General features: G+C 36.8%; 1 protein-coding gene across 2 annotated transcripts in view; it reads right to left on the reverse strand.

Annotated features, from left to right (window-relative positions):
• Phex (phosphate regulating endopeptidase homolog X-linked) overlaps positions 1 to 17,625 on the reverse strand; it is a 228,383-nt gene that overhangs the window by 44,374 nt on the left and 166,384 nt on the right. For both annotated transcript variants that reach the window (XM_021187283.2, XM_021187282.2), the window contains exons 14-15: positions 15,237 to 15,340; positions 560 to 618 (exon numbers count right to left, since the gene is read on the reverse strand). In XM_021187283.2, the coding sequence (XP_021042942.1) occupies positions 560 to 618; positions 15,237 to 15,340 (163 nt within the window). The remainder of the gene's footprint in view (positions 1 to 559; positions 619 to 15,236; positions 15,341 to 17,625) is intronic.

The raw sequence follows: 17,625 nt of genomic DNA on the forward strand, positions 1-17,625 counted from the left end.
TCTCTCTCTCTCACTCTGACTCTCTTTCATATACATATGTAATTGCTCAATGGGGGCTATCCTCACTGATGACTCAAAGATGTAAGCTGACATTTAAAGCTAACCAAGGCAGAATATATAATTACATATATCCAATATAAAGAAATAAACATCCTAAAGACACTATACCCTAGGGTTAATCAAAACATATTCAAGCTTTTTTCATAAAAATTGCCCCCGAGTTAACTGCCATTTTCCCCAACAGTGCTAGGATGATGTAGAGAAGATAATCAAGACAGTTATGATAGGGAAAAAATGTGTTCCTTTTAATGGAAAACTTCACTGTGGTTATGTTTTCTGTAGTTTTAATAGTCAATGGTAACATAAAATTCTTCTTATGGAGGAATAAGTAGAAAGGAAGTGAAAGTCACTTGCATTAAAAACACTCAAGAAATTGAAGAAAACACTAGGAGATGAAAACATGTTGGATGATTGGAAGAATTAATATTATGAAGATGGTCAATCTACCAAAAGCAAACTGAAGGATCAAAGCAATCCCCCTCCACAGTCTGGTACTCACGTATCTGGTTGGTAGATGCACTGTAAAAGGCATTGACTGTTGTTGGGTTTGTAAACCACCTGCAGAAAGACAGATAAATGCCAGAAGGTAGCCATCATTACCCAGATAGGAAAACAGTAACCATAAATAACATGGATATTGGCACAAGGGAAAAATATTGCCTCATTTAGGAATCCTACTCTCTTGAATGAACAATCTTATCAGAATGTGAGCACAGTTTGGCAAGACTATATTATCAAGGCTGGAGAGATGGCTCAGTGGTTAAACATACTGGCTGCTCTTCCAGAGGACAAACGTTCAATTCCCAGAACACACATGGTAGTTAGTTAGCAACCATCTATGACTCCAGTTCCAGGGAATCTACGGTGCACAGACATACATCCAGGCAAAACACATATGCACATAAAATAAAAATAAATATAACCTAACAGAAGAATGTTAGAATGCCTGCCTTCATTAACAACAACAATAAACAAATGAGAAATAAATATGAGTACATCTGGAAAACTTTGACAAGAAGTTCTATATTCCAAAGTGTTCCCTCAGAAGATGGAAACACAGCAGCAAGCAGATGTTTGCTAGGTTCTGTCCACATGACCCAGCTACCTCTCTAGCCTACATCACTCCTGACTGTCCATGAAACTGTTTTAGATTGGTAATCATCCAGAGATCCATTTAAAGAAAAATGAATAACACCACACTACTAGAGTGTCCAACTTCTCCAGTGAAAAGTTTACTGATTTAAGTTGCAATGCCTGAACTATCTCTATAACCAGCTAAGTTTTGTTGGATCAAGCATTAATCTTTCTGAGGTTTGGTTTTAGTTATAAAGTGAAGATACTGAACTGGCAGAATGACTCAGCAGGGAAAGTGTTTTCCATGCAACTCTGGTGACTTGAATTGAATCCCTTAGAACCTACAGTAGGAGAAAACCCACTTCTGAAAGTTGTCGTCTGACCTCTGGGTATCATAGAATGTGCACACATATACTTACCATCACACACACATACATAATAATAGTAATAACAATAATGAATTAAAGTGAAGGTATTGTATTAGATGTTAGGATTCCTTATAGCTCTCAGCAGTCTACACCCTTATATTGAATACATGGGCTTAAAAAAATAGTGTAAAAACTTCAGGCTTTATGGATAAAGAAGCAAAACTGAGATATTATACAGTTATGAAAGACCAAACTTTCCACAAGTAATGATTGATGAACTTCAAATATAATTATCAATAAGTATAATTTTTATTCATGAAAATGACAACTCTTTTGAGGTGGGATATTATTTGAATAACTGTGATTCAACTTATGGCTTACCATCATCAGGCCAATTTCAAATGTTTATCTCTAAAAATCACTCTTGGTTCATGGGCTATGTGATAGGCACCACCAGATAGTATCTACCCCAGACACCAACTTTTATGATTAAACTCAGACAATTTCTTTTAAGCTAAATTGCTAAAAATAAACATATATACTAATGAGTGTTTATCTTAGTGGTATAACACATGCTTAACATTTATGAGGCTCTGGGTTCAAACCCCAAGATGGAAAAAGGAACATGTATAAATCCCTTTTTTAAAACAATTATTTTATTATTTGATGTCTAATAGAAAATTTCCAAGTAATGCATTATTGTATATCAAACTAACATAAGACTGGTAGGAACCAAAATCATGGTTGTTACTGGTACATTTACAGCTTCTCCTTACTTGTGGAAAGGCCTATGAATATGCCATCCTATCTTTGTGACTATTAGTTAGCAGTCACATAGCATTTTGCCATGTTCTAAGCACTTTATCATTAGCCCATCTAGAGATGAAGACAAAATCTGGCCTTTCAAATTTCAAAATAGTTCTATTGTACTTTGCATTATTCTAGAGACAGTTGCAGGAATCAAGAAAGTGGCTTGCCTTTTGTCAAATCAAGATAAGTGGTTCAATTAGACATTGGTTTTTATTTAAAAGTTCTTGACTGGAATACTTTGTTAAGAAAACAAGTAGCGGAGAGTATCTTTTGTTGACCCCAACTTTCTATCTGTAGTGAGTAGAATATTGTCACAGCCTAATACCTGAGATCTTATCATTATATAGCAAAAAGAACTTTCAGATGTAATTAAGGTTAAAAATCTGAAAAGATGGAGCTTATCCTAGATTATCCAGGTAGGCTGATCTAAACACATGTGCCCTTAAGAGCTGGCAACCTTTTTCAGCTAGAATCAAATAGATGCAACAGAGGACTAGAGGTCAGAAAAGATACTTGCAGATGGGAAGTCAGGCAGATTAAAAGGGTGAGAAGGAATCCACACAGTACTACTCTTAGATGAAGAGGTCAATATTTAAAGAAGTCAGAACCTCAGGCATGTAACCACAAGAAATGAGTTAGACCATAATATATACATGTGATAATTATAATAATGCATGTTCCTATAGTCTGTCCATTCTCTTCTCATCAGTTCTCACTCTCTGACTGTTCATGGAAAAGTAAACTTTCACGAGTGACAACCATACAGTAACACATTCTAACTGCTCATAGACAAAGGCATAAAAAAACAGATAAACAATCACTGACTGGGGACCATTACTGAGAGACTTCTAAAGCTTCAGCAAGAATTAATAAAACATCCTACCTCACATATATGACTTTCTCATTCCTGACCCTTATACAATCCTCAGAGATGTTATTTATTCTTGAGACCATTTGAAGCCTTAAATGTCCCCGGAGCTGATGCTAAGTATCTGAACCAGTGGGTTCTATCAGTTATTGATGCTTTTGTTGCTTTTGTTTGTTTAGGAATGATGCCAATCCATCTGTAAAATATTTTGTTCATCTCCTTTATTGTATCCAAGTTTGTTATATATTGAGATTTACTATTCTCTGGTGCAAACTTTCAATATCTGTTCACAAAATAGTTTATTCTTCTCTCATTAAGATAGGAAATCTGAATTCCTTTCCTCTTTATTATGGACTAAGCCTGCTGACTCACTGCTAAAGAAAAAGATAAAATGGAGCTGGGAGGGATCTGGTAGAGTACTTGCCTAGCATGCAGAAAACACTAGGTACCCTCCCTAACCCTGCATAGGCTGGCCATGATAGCATAGACTTATAATCCTAGCACTTAGAAGGTAGAGCCTGGGGGATAATCCTCAAGTACATATCAAGTTTGATGTCAGGCTGAAATACAGGAGACCATGTCTCCAAAAAATTAAAAAGAGAAATATATTTTTTAAACAGACACTTTGGAATTTCCAAGGATACACTGAAGCACAAAAGAACAGCCTCTCTCCTTTCTTTCCTCTCCTCTCTCAAGAAACCTGCTATTTAACTTTTTTCTTCGACCAGCATTCTTTTAAGAAGTTCCACACACAGAGGGGCCATACACTAATTGGTGTTCTAACCAATTCGTGTGGGGTGGTGGGCTGTGCACAGACAGCCTGGTCTCTGATGGAGCAAAGGTCTGGAACCCTGTGGGCAGTGATTTCCACCTGCATGGGATGGAAGGAGTTCGGCCATGCCTCCTGGGTACCTGGCTCCTGTCATGTAGCTATAACCTCCCACAGCCCCCCTGCAAAGAGGCATACAGCATCAAGCATCCCAAACTCTTTTTTTTTCTCATTCACGGGGTATTTATTTATTCTTAGTCCAAGCCAATGAGAAGGACCTGCTGTCAAACCCTGAATCGTCCCCAAAACAGCATATAAGTCCTATCCAGGGAATAAAAGGTGTGCAAGAACTACTCTGTAGTCCAAGACTTTTGTCCTTAGAGCTAGAACACTTTGGAAGAGATCTGCTCACCGCCTGAGGCCCTGCTGCACCCCTCACCAGCTTGTCAGCTTCTTGTTAGCCCAGCCTGACCCGACTTAATGCAGGGTGGCATGGAATTACAGCAAGGCAGAGATGGAGGTGGAGCCGACAGCCTGCAGAGGGAAAGTAATTTCCACTCCTGCCCATATTCGCTTCCCTTCACCAGAACCCTGGCACCAGGCCTGACCAGAGATCGAGTGGAAAGCCTCTGGTACTCAGGCCCACAAATTAGCACCAATCAGTAGGAAATGTATCAATGAGTAGGGAAAGGACCAATAAAAGAGAAGGGACACAGTCTCTGTCTTATGGCAATTACTGACCATGCCTAGAATCAGAATATGTACAAATTAAATGATTACTGTTGTTTTGAGCCCCTAATTTGGGGATGGTTTGATATACAACAGCAAATAAGTAGAATATGGAAAAGATGGCTCTGTACAGATTAAGACCCACTTAATAGTTTGAATTTTCCCAGAAAACAGTTTTATTTGCCAGTAGGATGGATCTTAAAAAATTAAGTTAGAATTCCTTAAAGTCAAGGCGATAAACACTAATGCTTTTAATTGTTCACACTTGTCAATGTGGCCCATTTCTTAATTGGTGGGACGCTGAAAGCATTCTAGTTTGTAGCACTTTACATCCTAGGATGATTTATGAGCTAAGACAATTGTCCAAATAGCAGGTTCTGAGTAAGAGAGCATTAACTCTATTGTTAAATATACATCTATGTTAATAAACAACAACACCATTCAAGTACCTTAGATTCTTCTTACTGTGTCTCCTGAAGTCTGTGTTTACGGAAGAAAATAATAGATAATGGAGATAAGTCTTATATAAACTTTAAATCTCAAAACTTATGGGACAGAGATATAGTTAAAGGGGATGTAATACAAAAATGCAATCATCTGAAATGTGCTGATACTCAGACTTCCTTTTACTAGCCAAAATAGATATAATCAGGCTAAAACTTCACATTTTATTTATCAACTCTTAATGATAGTCCAGGGAATATGAAATGAAAAAAAAACTGAATATATGATACTTTCTTCCGAATGTCCTGCAGATATTAGTCACATCCAGTGGTATAATGTTTTTGCAAATAAAAACTCTGAGAAAGACTATAATTTATATACATTTTAAATGTGGTTTTTGCAAATTTTTTATGGGTTAGAGAATAGAACCCAGACATGTTTGTCATAGTACAATGAGAGTGAGTTAATAAGGATGCTGGCTTAGAATCATTTCTGTCAAATAAGAGGATCCTGGGGGGAAAGAAATTACTTGTGACTCAAGTCAAGCAGCAAAGTAAATCCTCTATTTTTTTAAGCAAACTGATGAAGTGACAATTCTGAGAACCAGTCCCTAAATATGTACCTTCAGGGATGACCACCCAATTAATTTCATTCTTGCTGACATTTCCCATTGCCTTAGAAACTTCTTAATGCATATTAGTGCAGCTAAAAATGGATTCCATGAGAAAAAAAAAGATGATAAAGGGTATTTATCTCACAGCCCCACAAAGAAGCAAAATGTTATTCCAGGGCTTTTTGCAATAATCATAATGTGCTGTTCAAAGTAAACTAGTACAGAGGAGCTACTCCAGCATCCTCCTCAGTTGATTAACTCATGAATGTTCAGACCTAAAAGATGCCAATTAAAGCCCATGGGTTTCATGAAGCTAAAGTTCCCTACAATGCTTGAAATGGAGCAGATAGACATTTCCTTTAAAAGTAAATTTGAGGCATGTCACTTGCCATGGAAATGGGACCTTAAACTTTTTTAATATTCTTTTTTCTGAAATACACACATACATTGATGAAGTAAGAATCATAAGTATTACATTTATTTTTTAATGTTAAAAGATGTTTCCCAAACATTGATCAATGTAATACATTTATGAAGTAAATGCAGACAGCACTGTGTATCTACAGCTTGTAGGGAAATATATCTGTACTTGACATACACAGATTCTTATTATTCCCTAAATGATAAAGTGTACCAAGAGTCTCAAGCATTTTAATATTTGGTCTTTCTGGAGGGAGGAATAGTACTCGGGGAGCAGTTTTGGAATTCCATAAGACTCACACCATTTCAAGTTAGCTCTCTCTGCTTCCTGTTTAGCGTTTTAGATAGGACCTCTTGCCTCTTGTCTGCTGTGTGGTGGCATATGAAAGGGAGAGATTCCCTCCCTGACCCCTCGAGGCCTTATGCAGGCTAGAGAACTGACCCCAAGGTCATGAGAACAGGGGAGCCGGTCCTTCCTGCTCACTGGCTCCAGAACTTGGGACAGTAGCCCATGCACCTCACCTAGGTAGCACATTAGACCTGGCTATGATGGTGTGGGTGCAGGTGAGCTGGCCCAAGAGCATGAGAGCTGAATAGCTGAGCCTGCCCTCTGTGGGCTGCAGCACTGGGTAAGCTAGCCAAGGCAAGTCTCAAAAGCTCATGCTGGTATTGAGAACCCAGGTGAGCTGACAGGCTGACCAACTCAGTTACCTTCTAGATCCAGATCCAAGGCTTTGAGTTGGCCCACCCTAACATCTACCCCATCTATGATTTGCTGAAACTTGTAAAAGGGCCAGTGCTGCAAATCCTAAGCTGTAGAATCATCAGGACATAGGCCAACAGGATATCTGAGAGGAGTTCCTGTGAGGATCCAGTATAGATAGTGTAGCAGAAGCCAGAGGCCTCAAACCAAACCAATGACTCATTGCAGTGAACATTTGCAAGTAAAGATGCGTAGACAAAAGGGTATATTGTGTGATGCTCTACAGCTTCTATGACAATATTATTTTCTTGTTATTATTATGTCTTATTTTATTTGGGTGGGGGGAGCTATGTCTTATTTTATTTACAAGAGTGGAGGGCAGCTACAAAGAAGCAGGGAGATGAGTGTGATTGGGGTGTATGATGTGAAATTCACAAGTAATCAATGAAGTTTTTTTTTAATGGGAGCTCTCAGTCTCTGCTTTAGCCAACATACCTGCTCCTTGCTGCCAGGCTACCCTGTCAGAGTGAACTCTTACCCCTATATAACCATAAGCCCAAAATAAATCTTTCCTTCTATAATTAGCCTTAGTCGTAGTGTTTTAGCATGGCAACAGAAAAGCAACTAGACAATTAGGTATTATAAAGATAATTTAACTTATCCAGGTAGATGTACACAGATTAAATACAAATACTGTAACATTTTGTATAAGGCACTTAAGCATCCTCACATTTTGGTCTCTTCCAGATGTCCCAGTACCAATGCCTCATGAATAGAGAGGAATACCTGATATTTGTGTTCCACTGACGAATTGGATGGGGGGAAACTATACAAATTAATGTCACCTAGAATTTTCCCAAGGCATGAATAAAATGTTAAAAATAGCTAAGACCATCAGAATATGACAGTCCATCAATATTTAAGGATAATGTTAATAATGGCCCATTTAACAATTTTCTCACTGGCAACCTAGACACTCTACATGACCAAATAACATTTTCAAACTGAAGAATTAAGTTGGCAGCATCAATAACATAGAGGTGGCTCAGTTGGTAAAATACTTGTTTGGTGTGTATGAGTATTTAAGTTTGAATCTCCGGTACCCATGTGAAAACCCAGGCATGGTGACACATACCTATAATCCCAGTGATGGGAGAGATAGGAGGATATCAATATCTTGGTTTGCTCTTCAGCTCTTCTAGTTGCAACAATGAGCCCCGGGTACAGTAAAATATCCTGTCTCAAAAACTAAGGGAGGAAGGCATGGAGGAAGACTTCATACACACAGGTACACCTGCACATATATGTGAAAACATCTAACACACACACACACACACACACACACACATATACACACACACACAAAGGATAAGAATTTTTAAATTTTGAACTATTGCCAGGTGGTGGTGGCACATGCCTTTAATCCCAGCACTCAGGAGGCAGAGGCNGGACAGCCAGGACTATACAGAGAAACCCTGTCTGAAAAAAACAAAAATAAATTGAACTAAAGGTCCCTTCTGCACAGCATTCAACCTCTCCAACTAGTTCTTCCATAGGGTGTAGCCCTCAGAATCTAACTGTGCCTTTGCATCCATGCCTTCTCCCTAATCTGCCAGATCTAGTCCAGGTCCCATATCCAGTGCCTCACCATTGTCTAACCACCAGTACCTGTGCAGTAACCAATCTTTAGACTTCCTCAAGGAAAAGCCTTATGTACCATCACACACAGATCCCTTCTGTACCACATCCAAATACCCCACATCATTCTACAGGGTCTAATCTGGTAGGTTACTCTGACCTTCTTCATCAATGCATGCTCCCCAATCTACCAGACCTATCCTGAGTTCCATTATCCAGTTCCCCAACCTACCCTGGCTTCAAGTGCCTGTACCACAAATGATGTCTAAGCTCCTGCCAAGACCTTTCTGACCTGTCCCCGTAACCCATAGTACATACCATAGTATGTACTATATTCTATACCACAGTAAACCTTTTAATCTAGAAAGACATATCTACCCCAACAATTAAGGCTTGAACCAAGACATATATCTCGGGCTAGTGAGATGGCTAAGTGTGTAAGAGCACCGGACTGCTCTTCCGAAGGTCCGGAGTTCAAATCCCAGCAACCACATGGTGGCTCATAACCATCCGTAACAAGACCTGACATCCTCTTCTGGAGTGTCTGAAGACAGCTACAGTGTACTTACATATAATAAATAAGTCTTTTTTTAAAAAAAGACATATATCTTGCACACCAGACTAATACCCTCTGTCTACCTGACATGATTCCATCCAAGCCATTACCAACATCTAGATGAAAACCACACATACATCCTCTCTTCTACCTCAACCTGATCAATCTGTAACAGACCCAGAACTAACAAACAGATCCACATGCATATATCTCATTGCAAAAATGTCAACAATATGAAAGCTCAAGCCAATATTTTCTCCCTAAAAGATACCAGTCCTATGGAAATGCTTCCCATTTAGATGAACCCTGGGACACAGAGTTAAAAGAACAATCATAAACTTCATCAAATAATCCAAGGAATTGAGAGAAGGCATAAAAGAATAGTTTTAAAGTAATTAGGGAGAAAAAAAATAAAGAGAACAAATAACAGAGTAATGCCCAAGAAAGCACAAACTGTTGAAAATGATAAAGACAGTCTAGAACTTGGAACAATAAGGCAATAGAAACACTAAAGATGATTCCAAATGAAATAATGATGGGACTGAAAACTCATAATAATGCATCTAGAAACTTGATGGAATATCTTACTAATAGAATAACTGAAGTATGGAGTATCAGGACTTGAAGATAGAATAGGATATCTGGAGCAAATAAGCAAGGAATATGAAAAATATTCCTTAAACACAAGAAGGGAGCATGCATATAGACGTGATGAGAGAGAAGATTCCCAAGTTAATGACATAGAGCAGACTTGAACAAAATCATAGAAGAAAATTTCCTTAGTTCAAGGGAAGACAAACCCATACAGCTATAAGAAACACATAGAACACAAATAGAGAGGACCTGAAAAGAAAATATCCATAGCATAGCACAGTTAAAACACTAAATATACAAAACAAAACAAAGCTGTGAGAGAAAAATTAACATATGAAGAAAACCTCATCAAAATAGCAGTTGATTTTTCAGTGGAAAGCCAGAAGAGCCTGTAGAAATGCATCCCAGATCCTATAAGACAATGACAGCAGCCTAGACTAATATTCCCAGCAAAACTATCCACCATAATTGAAGCAGTGAGAAAAAATATTCAAGGATATAACAGCCTTAAAATTATATCCAATTAACTAAACTGAATAAAAGCAGAAAACAGTATTTTAGACTGAAAAGAGGACTATGCATAGCAAAGATACTGTGGAAAGAAGTAAAAGACAACAACTGTTAAAATACAAAGTTCCACTGAAATCACAACACCACCAACATCATGAGTGCAATTAACATAAATATTATAATAAATAACTTTAAATAACAATTGCTTAAGTATTACAGTTAAAAGACAGAGACTGACTAAATAAAGAAACAAAATCTAGGGCCTGGTGAGGTGGCTTAGTGGTTAAGAGCACTGACTGCTCTTCCAAAGGTCCTGAGTTCAAATGCCAGCCACCACATGGTGGCTCACAACCATCTGTAATGAGAACTGATGCCCTCTTATGGTGTGTCTAAAGACAGTTACAGTGTACTTACATATAATTAATAAATAAATCTTTAGAAAAAAGAAAGAAAGAAGAAAGAAAGAAAGAAAGAAAGAAAGAAAGAAAGAAAGAAAGAAAGAAAGAAAGAAAGAAAGAAAGAAAGAAGGAAAATCTACCTACTTTCTGTCTACAAGAAACACACCTTAGCTTTAAAAACAGGCACCAGTACCCCCTGAGCTCATGTCTCTAGCTGCATATGTAGCAGAAGATGTCCTAATCTGCCATCACTGGGAAGAGAGACCCCTTGGTCTTGCAAACTTTATATGACCCAGCACAGGGGAAGCACAGGGCCAAGAAGTGGGAGTGGGTGGGTAGGGGAGCAGGGCGGGGGGAGGGTATAGGGAACTTTCAGGATAGCATTTGAAATGTAAATAAAGAAAATATCTAAATAAATAAATAAATAGATAGATAGATAGATAGATAGATAGATAGATAGATAGATAGATAGATAGATAAATAGAAAAAAACAGGCACTGCCTTCGAGTAAAAGGGTAGATAAAAATACAGCAATCAACTGGAACCAGAAAGCAAAAAAGACTTCAAATGAAAACTAATCAGAAGATATAAAAAGGGACAGCTCATTCTAACCAAGGGAACAGTTAACCAAGAAAGCATCACTACTCTAAATATATATGCCCCAAACTCAGGGGCACCCAATTTCATTTAAAATTATCTACTAGTGGAATTAAAGAAACAGATTAACATCAATCCATTAATGGTAGGTGATTTCAATATTCCACTTTCTCCAATAGGCAAGTCAGCTGAAGAAAAATAAACAGAGAAATATCAGAATCAATTGGCATCATACATCAAAATAAGTGTAGTCTCCACCTCTTCCTCATCAAGGGAAGTTCTTTGCAAAGAAGGGAGAGCATTATAGAAAATCACAATTAGTCAAAATGCACAGTTATGCGGTCCAATCACAATAGATACATCTATGAAACACTTCCTTCACCTGAGGCTCAGAGAACACTGAGGAAGACAGGGCAGAAAGATTATGAGAGCCTGGTGATCAGAGAGTTTGCTTTGAAACTGCCTCCTAGTATATCAGAAGCTAAAGTCTTACCAACATGACTCCCCAAACATGACTTGAACAGGACAACAAGCATGCCAATAGGGAAACACCATGAGGGCTCAATCCAACACAAATAACTATAGGCAACTAAGGTATGCTAATAGTGGCAAGTCTTTTCTGGAGAAGAGCATACCAGTTCATTATTCAACCAAATGGCAAGCCCTGAGAACATACATATAAGTAACATATAGACTCAATAGATTATATTTAGAAATATATGTATATTCATAGCTATGTAACAACAATGAAAAAGAGAGACTATATGATTTTTAAGGAGAGAAAGGAGGGGTATATGGGAGGGCTTGGAATGGGAAGTGGTGCAATTACATTACAATTTCAATATATATATATATATATATATATTATAATATATATATATATATATATATATATAAAGTTTGAACTGTGATGAATAAGATTTAAAAGGGCAGGATGATGTACGTAGGTCTATGACTATTCTACTACATGAACATTGTCATAGAGATATTGAAAATCCTTTGCTGAAGTTATCTGCTTTGAGTCATCAGATTTTACAGCCCTAAATCTAGAATGCCTATGAATAATTTATACTGAGAAAGGAATGGAAGAGACAGGCTGAGAAATAACATGATAAGAGCAGAGAAGCAAGGGCAGTGAAGCAGATGGCTATAGATTATTATCTGTCATTAGCAAGGAGTTGTAAAACCATCTGTTTATTTTTCATTTGTACTTACTTTTTGAGTAAAATCAGGGATACACAGAAGACTGATTAATCTTTGATCCTCTATTCCTTAAAGCTAGTAACTTATAAAACAATTGTACCTGTGTGTTCCATGGAAGTTTGATAAAGTCAAGATTGTGCACGTAAGGGCATCGGAAGGGAATGGTGATAGTCATAGTTTAAGGGAAAAGAAGACACAAGGGTCTAATGTTTCTAGAATCCAGAAGAAAATGGAATGTTGAAAAGGATTGCAACAAAGAGCACAAGATAGCATATAAACAGCCCATCAAAATCATGGAAATGAGACTATTAGCCAATTTTTAAAAGCTAGCCCACCAAATCAGCTTTTAAGAAATGATAGCATGACATAGCTGACAATTCTTTTCCACAAGAATCAAGCATAAACCTGAGAAAAATAGTCAACAAGCATCCATTTTAGGTCTCTGGAAACTGGCCAAAGTGAGCAATAAACTGCTAGTATTGGGGAATTAATAGAGCAGAATTTGGTGGACATCTTGCTGGGATTGTTCCTGCCCATCCCAATAAAATAGAAAAATTAACTTTCTTCCAGAAAGAATTAGCTGAAAATGTATCTTTCTCAGCTAAAATATAGCAAACTCAATGACAGAAAACAATTAAGGAAAAGTTAGTTAGAAATTTCAAAGGGAGATCCTGAAACTGAAAAGGGTACAATGATAAATAAGTATTCCACACACCCATGGTTAACTACAACAATAGGTCCAGTACAAGAGAAAGCACAGAAAGCCCATTGGAAATAAAAACCAAAGAAACCAGAGAAGTGGCTGACTTTCAAGGCACTAAAGCTTAAATGCTAGAGCACTCAGTCTGGCCTAATTCTTAGTTGAGCATCAACTTGCATACATGGAATAATCACCTGGAAGTAAACCTAAAAACTAAAATAAAGGACTGAAATTGGACACAGGAATTCACAACCACTTACTTACAGAAAGACATATTCTGCAGTGTTAATTCAGAAAAGATCTCAGAAAAGTAAATTAGCATCCAGACTTGCTACACTGCATTATCTAAAATGTCATTTTCGACAACAAAAATTATACTACAAAAAAGAAAAGGAAAAGAGGATAAATTAATTGAAAATTACTTTAAATTAATCCAGATAATCGATTTGGGAAAGATTTGAAAGTGACCATTATATATGGTTCAAGGAATTACACTACATTCAAAGAATTAACCATAATGTGGTAACAGTGACTACAAATAACATAGGAACTATTTTATAAAATAAATGCTGTAGTTAAAAAGCACAAAAGTAAGTCAGGCGGTGGTGGTGCACGCCTTTAATCCCAGCACTTGGGAGGCAGAGGCAGGTGGATTTCAGAGTTTGAGGCCAGCCTGGTCTATGAAGTGAGCTCCAGGACAGCCAGGGCTACACAGAGAAACCCTGTCTCAAAAAAAAAAAAAAAAAAAAAAAAAAAAAAAAAAAAAAAAAAAAAAAAAAAAAAAAGCACAAAAATAGAAATGATCTGATCTAAAGAAGATTTTTTAAGCATTTGAAAAAGTGAGACATAGCAAAAGCTTTTCAAAATGAGGATATAGTACTACACCTCCCAGAAAAGACATTATGAAAAAAAATCAATTAAGAATTGTAAAACACAGACTGGTAGATGGTCAGTGGAAAAGAGCATTTGCTATTAAAGGTGTAGGACCTGAATTCAGGTCCCTAGCACCTACTTGAAAGCCAGAAATGACTATACATACCAGCAATCCACCATTGAGGAGGAGGAGACAGGTGGAACCCAGAAGTTTATTGGCTAGCCAGCCTAGCTGAAAAAAATTAGTGACAAGTTCAATGAAAGAAATGTCCCAAAAATAAGTTTAGTACTGGTAGAGAAAGTATTTGATGTCCTCCTCTGGCCTCCTTGAGAATGTGCAGTCACAAACACCACCACCACCAGAAACATATACATATGGATGCATCATGCAAAGACACATAAGATGAAAGTCACCACATATTATAAATAAACTGCTATTATCATCAACAACACTACTAAGAGCAACACCAAGGTTTTTTTCCTAAAGGAAAATACAGTGGCTAAATGGACATGGACTTTAAAGGCTTTAAGGATATTTCCCTATTTGTAGGAAAAATTCCTAGAGCAGATAGGAAAAATATAAATAAACCATAGCTGCTACTGATTCGAAGTGATACAGCTTTCAGTTCTTTGACATAGACTACCTCAATAAGTATCTTATATTTCAGTGGTTCTCAACCTTCCTAATGTTGCAACCCGTACGTGCCTCATGATGTGGTAACCCCAAGCCATAAAATTAATTCATTGCTACTTCATAATTGTAGTTTTGCGTTTTGCTACTGTTATCAATCATAATGCAAATAGCTGATTTGCAGGATAACTGATGTGTCACCCCTGTGAAAAGGTCATTTGACATCCCCCCCCAAAGGGGCCGAGACACACAGATTGAGAATCATTGTTCTAGTTGCTTCTTAATTACATAAATTACATATACATATCTACTCATACTTAGTGCTAAAGTATGAATTAATTCTTTAGCATCTTCAAATATTTCTACCAGAGTGTGAAATGTAGAGAAGTTTATATAGAAATAGTCTCTGTGTGTTTATTTATAACTACAGCTAGAAATAGCTTCAACGCTTGCGTCCTAATGAGCATTCTTCTGATATATGTTAAAGTGAGATTGGGAAGTCTGTAATAGATGGAAGATATGTACCACACAATATCAGAAAAGAGAGCTGGCAATCTATGGTACAGATTTTGCTAAAAGAAAATAACTAACAAGCTGGCTACCCTGAGTTGAGGAGAATTACAGAGATTCCACTTCCCACCAATGTATTTATCTATTTCACTTTTTAAAAATACTCACTCTGTTTTGGGAACAGCTTTTCTTAGCCAGAAGAAATCAGACTGTGCTAAATACTTGCGGGTTTGCAGTACGTTGCCAAAGTAGTCCGATTCTGAAAATTTGATCTGCATAAAACAAACCACATCATTATTGTTCTAAATGCAGATAAGAGATGGTTTTAAAAATAGACTTCAGCCCACTAAGGAGCAACCAGAAAAGGAGCTATGGCCCTCACAACATCACACAGCCATAACTCAAGATTCACAAAGCCATGAAATTTAATCTCAGTGATTTTCTTTTAACATAAAAAGTTCAAAAATCAATATGATCATTTCTGGATCACAGGGAAGAAAACAAGAAAAGCTTCGGGTATTTACTATGTGTTCCATTTACTTTATAATTGAAAAATCCACTTTAAACTTTGCCTAACGTATCTTAGATCTGAAATTTCTTGGCTCACAAGTTCTTGATCCTTTCTAAATTTATTTGTCACATAAGATCCTTCTAATCACATTCAGAGTATTCAGCTGAAACCTCATTTAGCTTATAGATGACAATGTAGTCAAAAGTTAAAAATCCAATTTAGAGTAATTGACATTTGTTTATAAAGGAGAAAAGGGAATTAATTCACAAACCTATTTCCGACCCTGAGTGCAATGGAGTCACCTAAATAATTTAATTATTACCAAGATTTATCTATTGACACTAAGAAAGGATCTGATTACCAAAAAGCAAAATTACATAGGTAAATCACAGATTATAGACTGCATGGGACTAAGGAAACGAGGACTCACAACAATGTTGTATACTAAGATAATGGATTATTTAGTTAGAGTTTTTCCTGAAACAAGAGTAACAAACAGTTTTGATTCTACTGTACTCCATCCAAAACTAGCACTACTTCACCCTATGTATTCTATCGATGTTTGTATTGTGGTAAAAGCAATAGTTTGCAGTGATCTTAAAAGCTTTGCTTTCTAAAATCTCGTATTGGCATAATAAATTAAAAAGTGAAATAGATACATAACCACCATTAATAAGAAAAATATGTGAGTAAGTAAACAAACAAGAATAAATTCCTTTTTTAAAAATGCTCACTATTTTTAATCAACTATAATAATTGCACAACAGTAGGATTCACTGGCATTATCTAACATGTAGATAAGTTACTTTGATCATATTTTCTCACCCTATTATCTATCTACACTTACTTCTCTCCTGCTCCAACTGGACCTTTTCCTACTCCATGTTATCTCCCACTTCTGCTATATTTTTCCTTTCCACTAATAAGAGAAAGCATGACATATTTGTCTTCCCAAACCCTTAACACTCTGTTCTGCAGATCCTCTTCCTTAGAACTTGCCCTTCTAATGAACACCTACTGTGTAGTGATTAAAAAAAACAACTACATGGAAACTGGACTTCAGAAAAAAACACTATGTGTAAATGTGTATTTTTAATTTTTACTGAAAATTTCATACAGGTACGTAATACACCCGAGTCATATCGATGTCTCACTCCCTCCCTTCAGCTCCCCCAACTACTTTGATGTATTTCCCATCTTCCTTCCAACTACATTTATTCTTTTCTCTAAAACACACTAAGTCCAATAAATGTTTCCCATATATATAAGGGGGGTATCCATTGAGAGTATCATTTTTAACTAGAAAGAATGCTGATTATGAACCATTCTTTTTTGTTTAGTTAGATTTGGTTGGTTGGTTGGTTGGTTGGTTGGTTGGTTGGTTGGTTGGTTGGTTGGTTGGTTGGTTTTTCTTTGTTTTTAATGTGTGTAGAACATGATTTTAATATTTTCAACTGCTAATATTCAAAAACAGAATAGTTGTTTTAAGATATATTTTGTTGTTATGTCTCCCTTTTCATTTCTGATTTTATTAATTTGGATACTGTCTATGTGTCCTCTGGTAAGTCTGGCTAAGAGTTTATCTATCTTGTTGATTTTCTCAAAGAACCAGCTCCTGGTTTGATTGATTCCTTGTATAGTTCTTTTCTTTCTATTTGGTTGATTTCAGTCCTGAGTTTTATTATTTCCTGCCATATATTCCTCTTGGGTGAATTTGTTTCCTTTTGTTCTAGAGCTTTTAGGTGTGCTCTCAAGCTGCTAGTGTATGCTCTCTGAAGCTTCTTTTTGCAGGCACTCAGAGCTACGAGTTTTCCTCTTACCACTGCTTTCATTGTACCCCATAAGTTTGGATATGTTGTGGCTTCATTTTCATTAAACTCTAAAAAGTCTTTAATTTCTTTCTTTATTTCTTCCTTGACCAAGTTATTGAGTAGAGTTGTTCAGCTTCCACGTGTATGTGGTTTTTCTATTATTTATGTTGTTATTGAAGAGCAGCCTTAGTCTGTGGTGATCTGATAGGGTGCATGGGTTAATTTCAATATTTTT

This window comes from Mus pahari, chromosome X, assembly GCF_900095145.1.
Source record: "Mus pahari chromosome X, PAHARI_EIJ_v1.1, whole genome shotgun sequence".
Lineage (NCBI taxonomy): Eukaryota > Metazoa > Chordata > Mammalia > Rodentia > Muridae > Mus > Mus pahari.